Below are 20,738 nucleotides of genomic sequence, written 5' to 3' on the forward strand. Positions count from 1 at the left end.
AGCTGAACCTGCACTCAAGAATTATCATCACAGGCAAATCAGTCTCAGCAGCTCCCCCCAGACCCCTGCTCCTGCATGGGCTCCTCTCCATGGGCTGCAGCTCTGGCCCGGGGCCTGCTCCTGTGGGGGCTCTCCATGGGCCGCAGCCTCCTCCAGGCCACATCCACCTGCTCCACCGGGGGCTCCTCCACGGGCTGCAGCGTGGAGATCTGCTCCATGTGGGACCCATGGGCTGCAGGGGGACAGCCTGCTCCACCACGGGCCTCTCCACAGGCTGCAGGGGAACTGCTGCTGTGTGCCTAGAGCACCTCCTGCCCTCCTCTTTTCACAGAGGCCACCCCTGAGGCCCCCCACTACCAAAACCTTGCCACATAAACCCAATACAACATCTCCAGGATCCCTGACCAAAGCATCAGTGAGGTCTTGCAAACAGACACATCACATCACTGCCTCAGAATCTGCACTGTTAGGTGTGTACCTGCTAAGCTCAGCTGGAAAGGAGAGGCTTTCAGCTGCTGACTGCTCAGCTGCTTTTAATACTGATATGGCACTTTGCAAAGGGGAAAATAGAATACAAACTTTTGAAACTCAATCAGAAATCAAAAAAATACTGGCACAAAATGTGCTGACTAATGAAGTTACCACATCTGAGATTTAAGTTTGCAAAATGCAACAAAGTAGCATCAAAGGTGAGTTTATTTATTACAAAACATTCATTATATATTACAATAATTACAAACTTTTTTTTTGCACCTTGCTGCTGTGTTTTTGTTCTCAGAACACACCAGACGATCAAGAACATGGATTTCAGCAGTAACAAAAAAGATATTAAAATTACAAATTTTATGCCTCATTTCTGTGCCATAGAAAAGGCTATCATCAAAAGAGTAAAGTTACTAATAAACATACAAGGGGATTCCCCTTACACCTTTTTTCCCAGGACCTTTTGTCATCTAATATATAGTAAATATTTATATACACGTGCACATCTCTTGCATACATACACATTCACACATTTACATGATCACTGGAAATTGACATTGCTCCTCCAGCAGAAAGCTCCCATTTTACTTGAGCATCTAAAGGGGAAAAAAAAAAAATCTCAAGTCCATGGTTTGAAATCAGTCACCCTTTTTTTTTTTTTTTTTTTTTTGAGCCAGCTGTATGTATCTTCTCCTTGCATGGGACTGCCCACAAAACAAAAGGGTATTGCAGCCTGTGACTAACAGCATCCAACCTACCTTCACCACAGGAAAGGTCTAGCAGGGATACTGTCCCTCTGTACCTAGTCTGAGTCACTGCTGCTGCTCGAGGAGTCTGTTGACATAACTTCTACATCATCTTCATTCTCTTTATTGTGTCCTGGAGGCTCCAACATGAAGTCGTTACTGTGATTAGGAGGTAGCATGTTCATCGACATATCGCTTGACTGCCAAGGATACTGAGGAGCGAGCACATCTGGAAACAAGGGGCATAGTCAATCAAGCTATGAGCTTCGTACATCCACAAATCAAAAATAGAACTCCACTGCAAAATTAAAACCAATCTTAAACACGACTGATTTTTGGACAGCTGAAACCTTCAAATAACACCTAGAGAACATCTTATGATGGAGCCATTCCATCACCGTAAAAGCCGTTTCTGCCAGAGAGGCCCATTTATGTAGCTGGCTCAACCTCTCACCAACCCACATCAAAACAGTTAAATTCAAGCGGCGCTTTGAAGATGAAGAGCTGTGTAAGAACTGACTTAACAGGCACATGCACAGTAATGAAAACAGTCACCCTCTGTCAGTATGCAAAAACAGATGAAAACATTAGATCAAAAATAAATAAATACATAAGGCACATCACAGAAATATAGACTTAAAGGTTTTGTCTGAAGTTGGATCAAACACCTTTGGTTATCCTTTTTTCCAACAGCAAATATGGTGCACCAAGAAGACAGTCCTACCAAAAAACTAGGGCCACAGTCAGTGAGGAATGCTCCATGGTACACCAGCCAGTACAGCCTCAGTTGCCTCCAACATCTCTCGAATTTATTTATCTCCCACTTCCAAAGCCCTCACATCCTGTACTCCTCATGAATGTAAGGGGAATCCCTCCCCCTATAACGCTTTCTTAGTCTTTCCCTTCCTTGCCCCCAAAATACCTCCCACTTCAAAGCCACAGCATGCATCAGTACGCCATTTCTGCTCCCTTCCTTCCCATCGACACTCCTACTGCTGTGTTCCCACTCCTCACATTGCCAGGCAATGTAGCTAGTCTATCCCATGGAGGAAAGCAGGTATCTCTCCCATACAGCAACAATTAAAGATATTAGAGCCAAAACTGAACAAAAAACCACCCACACGGGACTTTCAGGACAGAAGGGGAGGGCTCTGCCAAGACAGGAGGTCATACACAGCAGACTTACACTCTCTGCCTGACTCAGAAGCACACAAACTCTGCACAAAGAGTGGTTTCTGATCCTGAAGCCTCCAGACACCTGAGATTCCATGTCCGGTACTACAACCACAGTCCCCTAGAACCAGATGTGTGCACTACTGCATTAACTAGCCGTACAAATCTGACTCACCACCAGATGTGAGGCCACGATGCAGCCTGTATGCCAGTTCTCTGCCTGTGTTTGGAAAACCAACAATAGCACCAGGTGGTTTTAACCCAGCTGTGATGTTAGCCAACTTCACTTGAACCAGCTGAGATTGTAAACTGATGGTTTACGTCCTGTGGCCATGTTTTCAACACCAGAATTAAAGTATCATTAAACCTGGTCAAAAGCGTGTACTGAAAAGCCTCGGAGTTGTGAGGACACCAAGCAGCCCAGTGGCTGGCTCGCAGACTCATTAAGGACTCAGTAACTGGACATTTCTCAGTCGAAGTCTCTGAAGGGACTTAATTCCATAATTAGCATTCTCAGGACATGCCTGCCACACACCAGCAGATTCAGGAACCCTACACAAAATGCTGTATCAGTCTCTTTCTTTTAAATGAGGTTTTTCCCTCTTATCTGACCATCTAGTAATTAGATGATTTCCCCTGACACAGGAGACCCAGATTCAATTAACTCCTTTCCTTGAGCTCAAATCCCACTTTTTCCAGCCTCTCAAGAAAAAGCCCAAAGGAGTGAGCTTTCCATTCTTACCGAGACAACATTCAAACAAGAAGAGCAAGTCTCACATAACACAGGAGCCAGCCAAAATGGACTCTACCAAGATTTAGGGAAACATTGAAATTACGGCATGCTACAAGACACAATCTTGAAATCTCCAACACAGACCCATCTTCGGCATTTCCCTGCTGGGTTGCTGGGAACAGACTTTTTCAGGGCCCCCTTCCTTCTCTCAAGCTCACTGACTTGAATCCTACAGGTTTCCCTACTGTATCCAGGGCCAGGGGTTTGGAAAGGGAGATGATGCAGAACTTCAACTGACTTTCTAAGAAGTGACACGATGATTAGACAGGTGACTGGAAACACCAACTCCAAGTTTATTGTTTCTCCAATGGAGTTGCAATATAGACACTTCTGTTGTTTGTGTATTTTTTTATTTTTTTGTTCTGTAATTTTGGAAAACAAGCTTTTCATAACACCTACAAATAGGCTTAGCAGAGAGTAAGGACTGTTATAGACCTCCAAATCCAAACTAAGAATTTTTCCTCAATTTAGTCTAGCCATGGTAGCTTAATGCTGCAAAGCAACAGAACTACTGAATTTTTCATCAACCTGCTGTCATTTACCATTAAATTATATTTTAGCATAAATGAATGAATCCCACCAAAGTCAGTGAAAACGCCCTAGGCAATGCACTAAGCAATTAACAGATTAAACCTTAATTCCTACACTCCAGGCACTGCCTCACCAGCAGTCCTTGCCAATGGCTTTTCAATCCAGAAATTCTAACCAGTCTTGCTATACAGAGTGTAAACTTAAAGGAAATACAGATTTCACAATTTCATTGTCATCTCTGCTAAGACAAGGTTGCCTTGGAAATGCTTCTTTTTGATATGATTTAATATCATTTAGTTTACAGCAATCTAGAACAAGAGACTTGAAGGAACACTGAGTTCTGTTTACGTTGACTTAGTTCTAGTGTCTACAGTATGATTTAGCATGAAATGAAATGATGCAACTTCTGTTAACTCTATTGACTAGTCCTTCACTGCTGCAGAAAAACGCTGGTGGGAATTTTCATTATTTTAACTTTGATTTGCTACTGCTAAGTAATGTTTGTTCTGCTAATAACATAAGGAAAAAAAAAAAAGGCTTCTCTTACCTGGTAGTCTGCCAGCTGCAAGTGCATCCCCTGGTAAGTGTCCATTAACTCCATTAGTGGATGGGTTGTTCATCTGACCCAAGAGGCCACTCCTCATTTCCAGATCTGTAGGATAGGGTCTACGTGGGTCCCCTTGAAAATAAAATAAATAAAAACTATTTAACAGTTGCTTTGCTGATGTTATCTTTTTCTCTTCGGTGCCTAGTTTCCTGATTTTAAAAAAAGTACTCTGGTTGAATCAGCAATGAGCATCACCCACATTCCGTTAAAATACAGGACTTTCCTTGTTCATTCACACTTGGCACAAAAAGTAAATTTTTTAAAAAATAATCCACATTTAGAAGATCTCTTTGCTGTCTCTGCTACTTCACAGCTAAATAGCAAGGACGGGGGATGAGCAGATTGACAGCAGCCCTGAGGAGAAGAACTGTAGGTACTCTTGGATGCCAGCTCCTGTCCAATTTTTCAGTGAGCACTTGCAGCCCAGGAAGCCAACTGTATCCTGGGCTGCATCAAAAGCAGTGTAGCCAGCAGGGTGAGGGAGGCGATTCTCCCTCTCTGCTCTGCTCTTGAAGAACTCCACCCAGAGTGCTGCGTTCAGCTCTGGGGACACCCAACATAAAAAACACAACAGGGACCTGTTAAAGCCTAGAGAAGGGCCACAGAAGCAATCAAAGGGCTGGAGCACCTCTCCAATGAAGAAAGGCTGAGAGAGCTGGGGATGTTTTGCCTAGAGAAGAGAAGGTCTCCAGGGAGACCTTCTGGCAGCCTTCCAGTACTTAAAGTGGGCTTCTAAGGAAGAGGGAGAGTGACTTTTTACAAGAGTATATAGTGATAGGACAACAGTTAATGATTTTAAACGGAAAGACTGTAGGTTTAGATTGGTTATAAGAAATTCTTCACTCAGAGGGTGGTGAGGCACTGAACAGGTTGCCCAGAGAAGCTGTGGATGTCCCATCCCTGGAGGTGTTCAAGGCCAGGCTGGATGGGGCTTTGGGCAACCTGGCCTAGAGGGTGGCATCCCTACCCATGGCAGGGGTGGGTGGAATTAGGTGGTCTTTAACATCCCTTCCAACCCAAACCATTCCATGACTCTGTGATAATTACTGAAAAAACACTTTCGTTTTAGACAAGAAGGGTAGTCTCTAAAACTGTCATAACCCAACACAATGAAAGCCTTACTTTTGCCTCCACTGACTACTAACATCCTCTGTAAAGAATATATACACTGGTGAGAAACTTTATTACGCTAAAACACGGTAAGGTCAGATACCAACCATGGTTTGCTATTAACAAAATTGTCAGAAAAATGTTTTTTACCTGGTACCCATGTCAGTGGGGCACAAACAGCATTGCTAGCACTGATCCTATGGGCATATTTAATTATTTCTTCGGATGAAATGGCACCTGAAGAAGGGAAAAAAAGTCACTGTATTTTTTAAGAGACCACATTATTCAGTTATTTCAGAATATTGGATACTGTCATATTGAAAACATTAGAAACGTCATTTTGCCAAACATCATGAGTATTCTTCGAATGCAATGACTGCTTAGATTGCTTGGGCTACACAAGAATAAGAGTTGCAGTGATCTGACTTCTCAGCCATGAGTTCACCTTCCATATCAACTGACTGCTCTTCAACCCTGTGAAAAAAAACACAAACTAATCTCTTCCATGTTGCACTTCAGCACTTCTGTTATGAAACTTTCTGTATTAATTTATTTTTTTTTTGTAACTGTAGATTATACATGCAGCAGACCTTATTTTAATAAATGCTTCTGTATTACAGGTACTAAAATCTTTGTGAAAATCCTTGATGTTTTAGAAGAAAAATGACAAAATGATAAAAGGTAAACGAGACCAAGACACCAAAAAGCAAAAATTCAGTCTAGCTTGGCAAGTGCCACATAGTAGCAGCAATTGATACAAATACAAACCAGTATCACCATTTAGTCAGTCTTTCATATACAATGTTACTGTACAAAATAAATGTTATTGCACACAAAAATTCTTTCCCTTACTTAAGCATTTGGCCTGAGGTGATTTGCCTTTGGTAAAATGTTTACGTAAGCAGATACGCCACTATCAGTCCAAGAAGAGCGTCAAGAAACTTCAATTCAACTCTAATATTAAGATATGCTTGACACAGAAAATAATTCATTTCTGGAAAACGCACTCTGCCTTTATTCTGTTGAAATGGTTTACAGGACCTTAATGAAGAGAACATTTGTTTTATAGACTAAGCATCTGAAATCTGTGGTGACGATATTAAAAAAAAACAAAAAAAAAAAAAAACTTGAGCTCACTACCAACTTTCTTTACATCTGTATTTGTAATCATGGATACTCACCTTTTCTTGCCTTTTCAATTGATTTCAGCTTTTCCTTTGCTTGATAAACAGCTGTTGCCTAGTTGTAGGAAAAAAAAAAACTAAACCAAAACTTCAATACATCTTTCATTTGCATACTTCTACATTAAGTCAGCTCTGTGAATAAACTGTTGCATTTAATTGCATTTTGAGAGAGAAACTACTTAGGGAACATTTTCAAAATAAACAGGCATAAAGTAGGTTTGGAAGAAAATTACCATTATAAAACTAAACTGAATACCATGATAACTAGACAGTATTTGACTACTGAGAGGAAAAAAAACTAACAACACTAAAGCTCCCACAAAGTTTTAAATATTTAAATCTTCTCAAACTAACACCTTCTCCAGAACCATCTTTTTCCCCACATAGATGCTCAAAAGAAAACACATCATTAAGAACTTACCAGAATATGCTCTGCTTCCTTCAGTTGCTTCTGCAGCTGCTGAATATCATTATCCCTCTTTTCTACTACTTTTTCTAAAAGCTGCATTTCATGATGGATTTTTCCCTGGTCAACTGCCAGCTTCATTAGCTCTTGAAACTCTCCATCTCTCTGAATCAGCAGCTCCAGGATCTATTAGACAAGAGTTTTGTACAACTTTTAATTAGCTCAAGTAACAACATATCCCCAATCATGCTGCAAAGAACAACTGACATCCACAAGAGTATTTCTGTTTGCACGAAAAATGAAACCAAATTTCTTGCTCTTTTTGCAGAAACAGCGTAGGAAGCACACAACAAATGAACAAACAAACACCAACATGAGGACCAAGAACTTTTTTAGTAGGGTCAAAGCCCCAGTGTCACTATTCACCTGAGTATTGGTATGGACAAAGGGAGAAATTAAAAAAGGGAAAAAATAAGTAAATCACAGTGCTTACCCACAAAAAGAACTACAATTAATAAAGTAAATTTACCTGGCTCTCTTCTCCTGGTTGTGGAAGTTTCTGGTTTCTTGAAATTGCCAAAATTTCAATCAGTTCCCTGAAAGAAAAACTGTGCGTTTATGCAATGTTCTAGGCCATTATTTGTAAATCACATCTCCATATGATCAAAGTATCTATATCATTATTAAAGCATTCATGTACTTGAGTATTTTACAGTTTTATATTGTGGTGATGGCAGGGACTTTGCAACTAAAACTAATTCTGTGAATATTTTCACAGACTGGAAAGTGTTCTCTTTTTTGTTCTTTGAGCTCATGAAGTACTTGCGTATTTGTACTCAAAACGTGCTAAGCTCTTGCCAAACTGCGTAAGACAAAAGTGGAAGCTGAGAAAAAACAGCGCAAAGAAATGCACTCATATCCTACTTTTACTGCCTTTGCTGCAAGAGGGTACGAAAGTTTAATATGTCAACATTATTTTTGTTCTCTGTTTTTCCTCCATTTTTACTGCAGAGCAAATATCACACTTGGGTTTACAACAATTAAGTCTGTGCTTTCATACATTTTAAGTTTGTTGTGAAACTACTTCTATAAAAATAAATAAATAACCAGGTATTTCCACAATGGTATATTAGCTGTGTATCAAACAGACACAAACACTGAAAAACTGGTAATAACCTAGGGCTAGGTTAGAAGCGCTTCTCGAATAAACTTTTAGATCTTGCTTCATGGTACCCATTTACTGTTATAAAGAGCCATCAAGAACCTCAAAGGGGATTCAATGAATAAGACCATGCTGCAAAAAAGGTATTTTGCTATAAATTTGGTGAACGTGTTTGCCTTCTAAGGCTATGGACAGAAGTACAACGCTGTGCATGAGTGATTATTTATCCAAAGTAGAGTCGTTGGAACAGCACCGATCCTTTGCTTGGTCGGGAGCAAGTAGCTCAAGACAGATACATGACTAACGTAGTAGCAGGGCGAAAACCTTAAAATGGCAACAGGTGTTTTCCAAAAAGTCTGAGTGAAACCCTCACCAGTAAAGCTACCAACAGCATCTTGGCCTAAACACCGGAATTGTTTAAGACTATTACAGAATAAAGAAACTTATTACCACTGAAGCATCATCATACCTGACTGACACTGATAGTAGCAAACAAGACCTGTTGTGACTAGGCCAGCTAAGGCTGATATCATGGAGGGTTGTAATTCAGTCCTGTGCTTGCCAGGCAAAGCACAGATGCAATTCAGAACTACACAGGGGCTCCAGATTAGACCTGTTGCCTTACACCTACCTGTCCCTACAGCCACGCAAGGACCCATGGCTGTGAAAGGCTAAGCTCTGTGGGGCTGCAACACCACTGATCAACAGGAGGGTTGCCTAAAATACTGCTAAGGGATGCTCTGGATTCGTTAAGGTAGAGAAGTAGAACCAAGATGGAAAAAAAAAAAAAAAAAAAAAAAAAAAAAAAGTGATAAAGAGCAAGCTTGTTTCTTCCGAAGAGTCTGGACATTCTCCAGCAACCCGCACGTCACAGGAAAATCTAAAACTTGAAATAACTAGAAGCTAGTCGATAGCTGAACTAGAAAGACAGCAGCAACTGAGCAGCATGGTTTCCTTCTGGTACCTGTGGTGGCCGTGAGGAGCGAGGCAGCCACACAGACAGCGCAGGATGCTCCATCTTAAAAGTTTTCAGAAGCTCCTGCTCTTGTTGGAAGGTAATTAACAAGCCGTTTAATTACGCTGCCAGCCGTGGCACACAACATGGTGGCCAGCTTGGCTGGGCTAGCTAGGAGTGTGGCCTCACAGCAGCCAGGACCGCCACCTGAGCACCGACATCACCTTTACCACTGAATTGGCAGTGACCAGAAAAGCTTAAACCACGCACCACCACCTAGGAATTATGACTTTAGCGTGATTTGCAGTGAAAAATTAAAAAATGGGGGGGAGGGGGGCACGAGCACACGCCTACCCCGCGCTCCCCGCTCCCTCCCACCGCCCCACACCGATGCAGACAGCAGCGGGGTCAGATCACAATACCTGGCCAAGAGCTCCAGGTCCTCCAGCGCCGCCAGCAGCCGCTCCCGGGTGCTGCTCCGCTCCCCGCCGCCCGCTACCGCCGCGGCAGCCGCCGCCATTACGCTGCCGGCGGCGGAGGGTGGAAGCGCGCACGGCGCATGCGCAAGGCGGCCCCAGCGGGGAGGGAGGTGCCGCCGCCGCCATTACGCTACCGGCGGCGGGGGGGGGGGTTGCGCAGGGCGCATGCGCCCCTGCGGGGCGGGGAGGCGGGAAGCGGCTGAGGGGAGCAATGGCTCCCCTGAGGGGAGGGGGGTCGCGTCTGTCTGGCGACGCCCTCTGCTGGAGCCGGGGCGTTATACAAGCGCCTGTGGTTCTGCTGGAGGCGTTTTGGGTCCCAGGGTTTCCACATGAAAGCATCCTAAATGAGATTCATATGTGCTCTGCAGGCTTAGAAAGCGAACGGCGAAGGAAGGGCTTGCAGCTTGGCGTTTTTACCGCAGTGTCTGAGGGTCTTCATGTCTGAAAATCCGTTAGGTGCTCTTAATCAGATGGGAACAGTTAAAATTAAGTGGCTGACACTGAACATGTAACAAAACCCCAAGCTTTACGTAGAACAGAGCCAAGAGCACCTCTTACCTAGGCTTTCTGTCCCATAAGCACGACCGAAGAGGTGCCAAGAGGAGACACAACCTCTCGGTGGAGGCTAACGGCACCTCCGCCTCCATTACCCAAGGCTACAAGCTGTGGTCGGATGGTGGGGCAGCGAACGTGCCAGTCCTGCCCTCGATGCTGCTGGCAGCTGAGCTTTAATTAAAAAATACTGTTTGGCGTTCGTGTTTTTTTTTTTTTGATGTTGCTGCACTGGGGCTGGTGCTGTAAACAGGCCGCTAGCTCAGGGTGGGGTCGTAAGTGAAGCCAGTGGAATTTTTTACATTCATGAAACTTTTGGTAATGGGAAGACATGGAGACAGAAGGTGGAGGGCAAATGTGAGGGAGTGAAAACTAGGCCGGGGCCAGGGTTTATAGCAGGGGTAAGCACTTCCACAGAAGAGCACGGAGTCCCCAGGCTCCACATTCTTCTGTTGCCAGCAGGCAGCTGCAAAACCCGCCAGCAAACAGAGATTCTCTTCTCTCTTGATTAGAGAAAGCACTAGATGAATGATAACATCTCTGGCTGTTCTGGTATTTACTCGGATTATTTTTTTTACCTTCTGTAATAAGTATGTCCCTGAGAAATTTACACTTATTAAAAAAAAAAAAAAAATGGCAAGAAACTCATTAATCAATGGTTCTTTAAATTGTGGTTTGAATAAATGATTCAGCATTATGAGATTCGTGATAAAGTAGTGAGATTTGGCAACCCTGAGAAGAAGATAACTCTGCCAACAAGAGTTATTTAAAATTCGTTTACAATATACAACAACCCTCAGAGTCCTGATTGCAGATAGTTTGGGAATTCTCTTTAAACTACGTAGCAGATAAAATCTCACCGAATGGTTCCACTCTTTAAATAACTTTTGCTTGCTTTTTTTTCCCCAGTATTTCAATGATTTTGTTCATGGAAGGATATAATGAGTGATGTTGTCTGGTTGCACATCCACTTCGCTGATTTGTTAGAGCATCAGTACGGGTGCAGAAACAGAAAGAAATAGCAGCTCCAGAAAATAAAGCAATCCTTCTGCTAAATCATTTTCTTTCTCACATTCATTTTGGCATCTGAATGATTTAGACCTGAAGGAGTTCTAATACATTTCAGGGCCATAAGAATACTTTCGCTAAAGCTAAAGCTGGCAGCATTAATTGGATGCCAAAACTTGACAGGCCAAGGAGTGAATGTCTGTTGTAGGAGGCTCCTGCAAGCTGATCTTTCCCTTTTCGTCCTGGTGCCCAGGAACCTGTTGCCTCCCTCCCTCCCTTTTTGCAGCGGCACTTCTCCTGCCCAACCATGCCACCAGGCTTTCACTGGAGCAGACCCCCTCTTCCCAAACCGCTGACCTCCTCAAGGCAGCACGGACATCTGGCTGTTTTCTGGTGCCCAGTCCTTCCCCCATCCTTGCCCTGTGGATGCAGCAGTGGCTGTGAAATGCAGGTTCCCAGGCAAAGACTTAACTGGAGCTCCTGCCTCTACGTGGGAGGACAGGCTGAGACCAGAGGCATCAGGGAATGCCTCCCTGTGCTGAGACACAGAAAGGCATTCAGGCTGTGTCCTTCAGGACAAAGGGGAAGGCTGGGTGAAATGGGCTTGAACCCCAAATTTGCCCCGTGGGCCCACTGGTTGAAGTGGATGATTTGCTGAATAGGCTTCTGAAACAGCCATACAAAACAACAGAGCCTCTGTTTCCCCAGTGTTGGTTCCTCTGTTTCCTCAGTTCTTCAGTGCCTTTGGCCTTCTTTCCCCTGAGTAAACTTTTTTTCATAATTGTGTTGGTTTTGAGCCAGCTCTGCTCCTTTAAAGCTTATGCCTTTCCTGAATAACTAAGCATTGTTCCCTATTTTTTTTTCAGTATTCTGAGAAGATTTTATGTTGTGTGGCCATACACGTATCTTTCCATGCACAGCGAGTTTATTGGACATTTCAGAGCTCTGTGATTTCAGATTGTCTTTTCAACGGTATATTGAGCATATTATTAAGAAGCAGTTAGCACAAGCAAAAATAGCGCTTTTTTATCCACTTAACTTGAGGCTTCTCTCTTCCAGAATGGACCTTTAATGACGATCTGCAGAGCAAACTGATTTCTGCAGGTACAGACCCATGAGCAGCTGAGCTGATCTGATGGTTCGCCACCCTGAGAAGCAGAGATGTTGCTCAGTCCTCTCCCAGCCACAGATTTTCAGTCTCCCTTAGATCCTCCTTGTGCTTGTCGTATGCTTCCATGAGCTCCTTCGACTCAATTAGAAGCCCCCCAAAAATGAATTTTGTTGTTGTTGTCGTTGGGTTTGTTTCCTGCTGGGTTAGTGAGTGAAACCTGCTCATGGGCACGCAGCCAGGAGCAGAAGGGGTGGGAGGAAGAGGGTGTTGTCCATGCAAATGGTCCGTCACCCAGCCTCATCTGCCTTCAGAGTGCAGTTTTATGTTTCAGCTGTTTCAGTATGGCTGTGGGTCACTGCTGAAAAGCGCAGTCTTCCCCATCTCTCTCAAGCCACGCGTTTTGTCTCACTCCCCCTTACATGACCGAGAGTGCAGAGTGAATCAGGTGGCGAAGGAGTTCAATGGAAAAGCTTCACTGTTCCCATGGACTTGTCTGTCTGATGAGCTCGTTGAGGCAATTGGCTTCAGGGTAGCCAGGGCAAGAGGGATGCTTCCCTTGTTCCCAGTGAAGTGAAATTCACGCCTCTGATTCTTCTGGTCCCAGGATACTGCTGGGATTTAACTCCTCATCATGCATGAACTGGAGGATCTCTGTACCTTAGAAGTTGAGCTGTGCAGAGCCCAACTCAGGTGTGTCTTTCAGCCTGAGCATTTTCCAGGCTCCAGTGCTCTCCAGCTGTCATCTTGTTTATATATTCCAGACACTAAACGCCACGTGCTCAGTTGGTGTGTGGTGTACCACACCTTGAAATAATAATGGAAGATACTGCCTCCATAAGATACGGAACTCCTGAAGGCTCTCAGGTGTCTGACCACGTGTAATAAAACTGCACAAATAAAATGGCAGCAGGGCAAGCGAGAGCAAGGACACAACAAATGCTCACATCCACTTCCCCTAGATAATGTAAAAATAAAATCCTTTCTGTGAAATATAAACTAAAATAGAAATTAAACATCTTGAGCGCTGTTTGGGAGGATGCCACCGCTGTACTTTGGCCTGTGGAAAAGAGAATAATCATCCCTTATTTGTCAAGCTGTTTACACTATTAATATTTTTAAATGGCTCTAATAGACCATCCGTTTCTTACCGCTATTTAAAAAGAAATCTTTACTTCCCTGCTCCCTTTGGTTGGATAGCAATTTTAGACTGATGAGATAAGGAAAAAAAGAAAAAAGAAAAATATAAAAAAAGGTGCTTTTGCTTAGCCAGTGTAATTCAAAAATAGGCAAAATATGAGGTATAAATAGATAGCGTTATGAGCCAAAGCTTATTTTTTTTTTTGTGGAAGGAGTGTGAAACACTAGTACATATGGCCAAAACCAGAGTTTGATACACCATTCCAGACTGTTCCCAAACAAAATTAGCTCTGCTTTGTGCTATATTAAACCCGAGTTAGGCTGATTTCTGCTGGTGGAAATCTCGGCACGGAGCCCTCAGGACAGGAAGGCACCCAGGCAGAAAGAAGTCGCGGCTTTCGGTGTGCCGGAGGGCTTCTTGGGGTCAGTGCTGCCCAGGAAGGATGAAGTGCTGAGCGGGAGAGAGAATCAAAACTGGCCCTGGATGGCGTGGGGGACAGACAATGTCATTTGAAAAGGGAAAGCTCGTTTGACAGCTTGGCCACTAGAGATGTTCACAGTCCTGCCAAGCGTTCCCAGGAAAAAAATAAATTTGGGGGGCAATTAAATATGAGAGCTTCTCCCTCCCCAAGCTGAAGTTAACACTGGCTACTTCACAACATAAAACATCTAATTGGGGATAACGAGACTCCTGGGATAGCCCCCCAACACATATTAATGTCGAGTTTTCATTAAGTTAAACTTGTTTATTTTGAAAAAAAAAAAAATCTTATTTTCCTTGTGGCTCGTGCCTTTACATGTTTAACAAACACTACTGGGACACTTACAAAAGCTTCTCTAGAAGCCAGGCTGAAATTTACAGTTGTTTACTTCCCTTAAAAAAAAATAAATAAATCCAAGGGCAGTGATGACAGCAGAGTCCCCACTCTCCCACGGGGTGAATTCCAATGAGGCTGATAGGAGTGGTAATTTGCTTATGATGAATTCTTCCCACACCTCCCTCATCCCTTTATTGTGCCCCATTGCCTGCTAAAGATAAAGCTGTCACCTCTCCCCGTTTAGACTAGGTCACCTGTCTTTGAACTGGCTGAGTTTGTCTTCCCATCCCCGAGGTGCTGCTCGAAGTTTCACCTGGTTCACAGGAACGCAACTTCCAGACGGCTTTTAAATACCTGCAGCTGACACCAGCTCCAGCCCAGGAGGTTCAGAAAGAGCAGAGCACCAGCCAGGAACAGCGGTATCTGGTTTAAATTAGCTGTGAGCACCGAGTTCTTGGCCGAGGATAAAATTAAGATTTATTTAGAAAGCTACAAGAGCAGAAATGAAGGGGAAAAAAAAAAAAAAGTGGTTTTCCTCCTAGCAGTTGGAGCTGGGAAGAGGTAAAATTCCTTATGAAAGATGAGTCTTGGGAGAAGTGAGGCAAGCTTTTATTGGCAGCTGAGGAAACAGTACCAAAAGCAATTACAGGATGACTTGGACTGAGCAACCAAGCCAGATCCCGTGGGAGATCCCGAAATCTGACTGACTACTGACTGTGCTGGTGCCACGTGAGACGAGGGGAGAGCGTGAAGCTCATAACCCTGGGAAAGGCTGTTACAGTCGCTGCGTGAAGACGGCCGCATGGATCTCTAATTCAGGACTATGGCATGTATCTGGACCACAACATAGCATTCAGGAAGCAACCCCGCTCTTCTTTTAAATGCTGGCAGATTCATCATGTCTGTGGATGTGTTGTTCAGCAGCAGTGGGGCCACGTGAGGAGTTATTTCCATAGTGCTGAGCATCCAGAAATGCAGAGAGCACGCTGAAGTCGTTCTTCTGCAGTGGCTTTAGAGATTCACCTCACCTGCTCACAAAACAGCAGCATTCAGCAGCATTCTCAATGCAGAATCAGAGAGAGCGCCTCAAATGCACACCAAACCTCTCTTTGGCAGGTAAATCCTAACTGCACTTCATGCTTACTCATGTCATGGCTCCTTTTTAGCTCAAACTACCACATACTTTTGACATGAGGTCATTAAAAGCCACGCAGTTTTATCATGTCACCCTGTGCTAGATAGGTGGCAATCAATGAAAATGATCTCCCAAGAGTTTATGCATAATTAAAATAATTGTAGCACTGACATCCAGGACACTTTGAAGCCATATTATTGTGGTTTTTTGTTTGTTTTGTTTTGTGTTTTTTGTTTGTTTGTTTATTTGGCATGTGTGTTTTCTTTTGCCTGTTTAATCTAAGCTTCTTGTGCCAGGAGTTGTCTCTTGTGCCTCATAAGGACACAGAAGCTTGTTCAGATCCAAGCTGCTTGTCAGAATTTCATACGTTACAAGGCAACACCAGCACTGGGAAGTGCTTCATTAAGAGCCACTTTGCAGGCATGAACTTGGGCACATAAAGCATATATGCAAAATTCACTGTGGAATAGAAGATACGAAAAGCAACTGGCACCATCTGTTGCATTTTCCCAGGCCCTTGAAAGTGTCATGAGAGGAGAATAATTCACATGTTGTTGTTTCTCTTAACCTCACAAAATTCCTTTCCTCATCCTTCCCTGCTGCTCCCCCCGCCCCCCGAAAATATATTCATTACAATAGGAGGGATGGTGGCTGGGCCGGGATCCCACATAATTCCTGTCCCCAGGTGTTTCCCAAATTACATTTCATCACCCTTAGATTAGCTGGCAGTGAACCTGGCAACGAAAAGGACGGCGTAGCAGTGAGTTATACGCATTTGCAGGCAGCGTGCCACCAAGTTCACCCCAGACAGACGTCTTGCTCAGTCGTCTGCTTCTTCCCCCACAGAACCCGTTGTGCTTCTGATTCTCCCTCCTCTCTGATCTTGTTCTGGTCATACCCCTTGGAATAACAGCCACCTTCACTTCCAAGTTCAAGCCTCAAAGACAAATGAAGTATTATGATACTTTAAGAAACAAAGGCTCAATTTTGACAAGGGTTGACCTGATGAAGTGCTGAGCGCTCTGCCCTCAGCTCACTAGCATACCTGTCCCTATGTTTAGCTTCAGGCTTTGGACTCATTATGATTAATCAGACATTTAAGCTCTTTGGTAGACTGTAGCCTGAACACAGAGCACCTGGCAGATTCCAGTCTTGCAGGACGGAGTGCTCAGGAACATGTTTGTACCAGGGCTGCACAAATAGGTTTATTCGAGATGCTGCTCACTCCGCCAAGTGCTTCTGTGTACCCTGCCCTCTAAGCGGTGACATTTTGTCCTGTCAAATACAGTATCGTCCTGCTGTTCCCTGAGCATTTCCACGAGCTGGAACTGCACGCAGTGCGGATGCTGGCAGGATGCGTGCAGGGCTGCGGGCAGCTGCATGGACGGACCGGGTTGGGTCTGACATGGCCACTCCACTGTCACAGGAGGGGAGCCTTCCACATTCCCCCAGCAGCACAAACGCCCTACATGAGCAGTATAGAGGTGATGTCAGTGCTGTAGATAGCAATTTACTGTACTCTCCCTGCCAGCACTGACTAAAACGTTTTATTACATGCAGCTGTAAGCAAAGTCAAGGAATCTCATGGGGTACATCTTAAACTGCAGAACCCAGGAGCGCTTCCACCGTGCTCCCAAGTCTAGACACACATCTTTTGGGTGTGCACCAACTTCTCTTGCCTCACCCACTTCTCCACTCTCTGGTTTCATGGGAAATAAACTCAGGCCAAAAGACAAGCATGACACATTCCTCCAGAGCCTCAAGCAAAGAAAAGGTAAGCAAGAAACATACTGTGGAGTCTTCTAGCCCAACGCTGCAGATACAGCCACATGCCCTCCGGTGTTTTAGAGACCTCGAGCCTTCTTTTCTGTTAACTCCCACTACCCATCTTAGAATACAGTTTTAAAAATTTATTTTTTTTCACACACAAAAAAATAGGTATTTCATAAACAACCTTGCTTTTGTCTCTGTGAAAATGCTATCCCAACCCACTCGCACATCCAGAGCGTGGGATTTCTACTTCTCTCAGGCTATCAGATGCCTTGCAAAGGTGACCCTTGCTCACTGGGGATCCACATCAAACTCCTGTCTTGTGAATTCGTACTTGCCTTTGCTTTTGCCAAGAAATGCAGAATTTGAAAGAGGGAAAAGTGCCTTTATACATGGTAACTTAACACTACAGAGTATTGTAAATAAGAGAAGGATTCGATTCAGGTTTGTAAGATTAGTTATGCAAGGACATGATACAGAAATTATGTTCTGACATAAGCAGTTAGGCTTTAGGCATTGAAAATTCTGCCCTTACCTTAAAAATTTTGCAGAGAGATTTTAGTTTTGCTTTTTCACGTGATTTTAGTGTCTATTTGTTGCAGTCCTCATCCAAGTATTTGCTGTTAATCCCACGTGCCTGATTACCTCAAGGCTTGTTTTTATCAAAACAAAATGCTGTGGTTTGTTTCAACATCTGAATATCAGAGGTGTGCTTGTTGCAGGAGCCATGCAATGCCCCCACTTTCAGACTGACCTCTGGCAATCCTATGTCCTGATGGAATAACAACATCATGTGCTCACGTCCAAACACCTGACATGCACCGATTTTCCAAAAGTAAAAGTATGTGGCAAGGGAATCTGGCCCTCCATCAAACCCTATTGCTTCTATCTTTTGGAGAGATGACAAACTTCTATTGACAGAAGGAGAATTGAAACAAGTCCTTTCCAATTTGCAGTTTCACACTTTTACAGGAATATGCTAACCAGAGTTTGCTGAAAATAAAATGGAAAGTGATGCGGAAGCTCAAGGAACTTCACGTGCTATATTCAAAGCCAGACTGTGAGCGGATTTCTTGAAATACCAAATTTAAACTGTAAAGAAGCTGTCAGAATGCATCACATATGAACACAGAAGGATGTTACAGGCTGCAGGGAGATGAATATCTATGATAAGGAAAACAACTCAACTGGCATGTGGAGGAACGCTTGAAGCCTCCTTTGTTATGACTACAGTGAAAATACACATCTATTTTTCCTAGGATAACAAAGTGTTCATTCTAGATCCTGCTTGGAGCTGTTGGGCATTTACAGCGTGTTATTAGCAACTGTACAAATGTCTCGTGTTTTTGAAAAATCAAAGGAATTAGTGAGTAAGGAGAATTAATACCTTTCCTGTAGCCTTGCCCCAGGATTTGCTTAGGTGTTTTCCTTTAAGGAGTCCCTGAATAAAAAATGTAATCTATGCTGGAATCAAGGCCTGGCGCCTGAGACCTCCATCTTGCAGGGGAGCACCTCTATAATTAAGATACAAAGTTGTGGCTCCTGTTGTTGCTCGGGGTCTTGTTGGCTAGCTGATTCTTCTGTGCTTTTTTGCCCAGTGGGCCCTGCTGCAGGAGGGAAGGCTCGTGCTGCATGGCCTCTTAGCTCCTGCATAAGGAGCTCTTCTTCGAGAAGAAGGGAGCTTCAGGCTTGAACGGTATCCCTCTTTCTTTTTAAAATTAGATTTTCTTGTGTGGATAGCAAGCCACTACATACTTATATAATAGATAAAAAACACTTTCTCCTCAGAGGCCACGTTTCAGCAAGACACACATTTGTTCCCCAAGGCAAGAGCTAGTTACCTAAATCTAGAAGCGAATGAATGGAAGAAGGCATCAAAATATGTTCCAGTCTCCCATAAAGTCTAATTCTGGGAAGAGGAAGAATCTCGGCTCTCATCTTTGCCTTCTCATTTCATGCTGGCTGGTTTCAGCAGATGCTGCTCTCCCTTATTCAGAGGCTTTGTTGCTTGGAAAAGGATGTACCGCTGCCTAAGTTTCCCTGTTCCTGGAAGAGGAGAGAGATGCCTAAATCAAGCCCATGAATCACAGTCCTTGGGTACCTGCCTACAGATAATATACACAGCCTGAGTCCCGTTGTGAGTCTTCCTTTCTAGTTCTGGTGCCTCAGCTTAAAAACACGTCTAACACAAATAGTAAAAATAAAATAAAATCACAGGGGAGGTAGTTAAAAAGGCAAAGTATCTTCTCTCCTTTGTTTATGCCATCAGCTAAATGTTCTTGCCCCTTCCCGTGCATGAGATGGACTTGTGCAGCGGTCCAATTCAGAAAACAGATTCCTGAGGAAACAAAGTACTTTCCAACAAGTTAGATTTCTAGCTAGATCAGCTCCCTGAGCTTGGTTCATCTTCTGGTTGTTCTGGCACCAATGTCATGCAAGACACGAGGCCAAAATGTGCAGGAAAGGAAGAAATGTGTGTGAGGAGGGAGGGGAATCAGGCGGCAGCAGCCCAAATTTAGAGCAGCTTATGCTGTGTTGGAATCATACCCTAAGGTACAGTTTGGGCTGTTATCTGCCCAGTGGGTTGCCATCATCCATATCTCCTGTAAAATAAATCTGCTTGAACTGCGCACCAATTCCCAAAATAGATTAGATACCATCCACTGTAGGGTTTTGTGATAACAAAAAAAAAAAAAAAAGAAAAAAAGAAAAAAGACTTGGCAATGAACGAGGCCCAAGGGTGGGGTTTCATGTGATGCTGAACACAATTTAACAGCTTGCTGCTGCTGACAGGGGGCTGTTCATCTTTTCTCCCTCTGCACTTCCTCCCCCACAGCCACATGCTTCCCTTGCACCATCCAGCATTTAGTTAGCGAGTGGCCAGTTTGTCTTCTAACCCCATCAGAAAAGAAAAGCCTGTGGAAAAGTGAGTGGTCTGCTGTGCTTAGGAGCTCAGGTGGCTTGCTCGATCCCTTGGCTTGTCCGGATGAACACCACAGCGGGCTGACTCCGTGAAAGGGGCAGGAGGTTGGCCTGGGAGTAGGATCAGAGCCTGTTGGCAACGTTGAGCTGCTGGGTTGGCTCCTCTTGCTGCCAAACTACAGCCCAAATCCTCCTACAGTCCTCCTCTGAAGCACAATATTGAAAGCACGCAACTGCTGCGGCAGAGCCCCGCCAAACTTTTCTGCTACAGACTATGGGGCCAAAGGGATTTGCAAGGTCCTCGTAGTTTGAAGAACCAGCTTTGTTCTCGGCTCTTGCTGGCAGTTCGGGCATGTTATGGGCCAGCGGCGCAATGTGCTTCCCCTCTGAGAAATTCTGCTTGCTAAGGGAGCAATCTAATTACGTGCTCGAAGCTTTTGGAGAATCTGTAACACCAGCCCCCTGGAGGGAGCTGCAGTAATCCAGATGCTAGGCAACAATAGGAGGAAACGCTGTGCCGAAGCCTGCATTCAGGAGGAAAGAATGTCACTTAAATGACAGAATGCCTGCTTGAGAACTTCCTCTCTTTCAGCAGCGGTTCCTAGCAATTCCTTTGTTAAGAGGGGCTGACATTTTGCTTGCTGTCAGGTCGCAGT

General features: G+C 44.1%; 1 protein-coding gene and 1 long non-coding RNA gene across 3 annotated transcripts; one reads left to right on the forward strand and one right to left on the reverse strand.

Moving 5' to 3' along the window:
- Positions 1 to 678: 678 nt before the first annotated feature.
- Positions 679 to 9,712, reverse strand: MED4 (mediator complex subunit 4). 2 transcript variants are annotated; one of them, XM_035323004.1, is made up of 8 exons: positions 9,573 to 9,712; positions 7,563 to 7,629; positions 7,049 to 7,219; positions 6,625 to 6,682; positions 5,594 to 5,680; positions 4,274 to 4,405; positions 1,242 to 1,458; positions 679 to 1,079 (listed from the first exon to the last, which is right to left on the reverse strand). In XM_035323004.1, exons 1-7 carry the CDS (start codon positions 9,668 to 9,670, stop codon positions 1,286 to 1,288), a joined length of 786 nt encoding a protein of 261 aa, XP_035178895.1. In that variant the 5' UTR covers positions 9,671 to 9,712; the 3' UTR covers positions 679 to 1,079; positions 1,242 to 1,285. The 2 variants fall into 2 exon arrangements, with proteins under 2 accessions (XP_035178895.1, XP_035178893.1); XM_035323002.1 differs by having other exon boundaries at positions 679 to 1,458.
- Positions 9,713 to 12,919: 3,207 nt separating this feature from the next.
- On the forward strand, positions 12,920 to 18,860 carry LOC118165107. The gene is made up of 3 exons (XR_004749865.1): positions 12,920 to 12,990; positions 16,951 to 17,164; positions 17,883 to 18,860. It is a non-coding gene; the product is annotated as an uncharacterized LOC118165107 (long non-coding RNA).
- Positions 18,861 to 20,738: the final 1,878 nt, after the last annotated feature.

This window comes from Oxyura jamaicensis, chromosome 1 (assembly GCF_011077185.1).
Source record: "Oxyura jamaicensis isolate SHBP4307 breed ruddy duck chromosome 1, BPBGC_Ojam_1.0, whole genome shotgun sequence".
Lineage (NCBI taxonomy): Eukaryota > Metazoa > Chordata > Aves > Anseriformes > Anatidae > Oxyura > Oxyura jamaicensis.

Excerpts from the sequence above, each read along its gene's own strand:
- MED4 (XM_035323004.1), bottom strand. The coding sequence starts at position 9,670 with ATGGCGGCGGCTGCCGCGGCGGTAGCGGGCGGCGGGGAGCGGAGCAGC. Across the intron at positions 7,630-9,572 it reads GACCTGGAGCTCTTGGCCAG|GGAACTGATTGAAATTTTGG; the intron begins GTATTGTGATCT and ends TTTTTCTTTCAG. Across the intron at positions 4,406-5,593 it reads CCCACTGACATGGGTACCAG|GGGACCCACGTAGACCCTAT; the intron begins GTAAAAAACATT and ends TTTATTTTCAAG.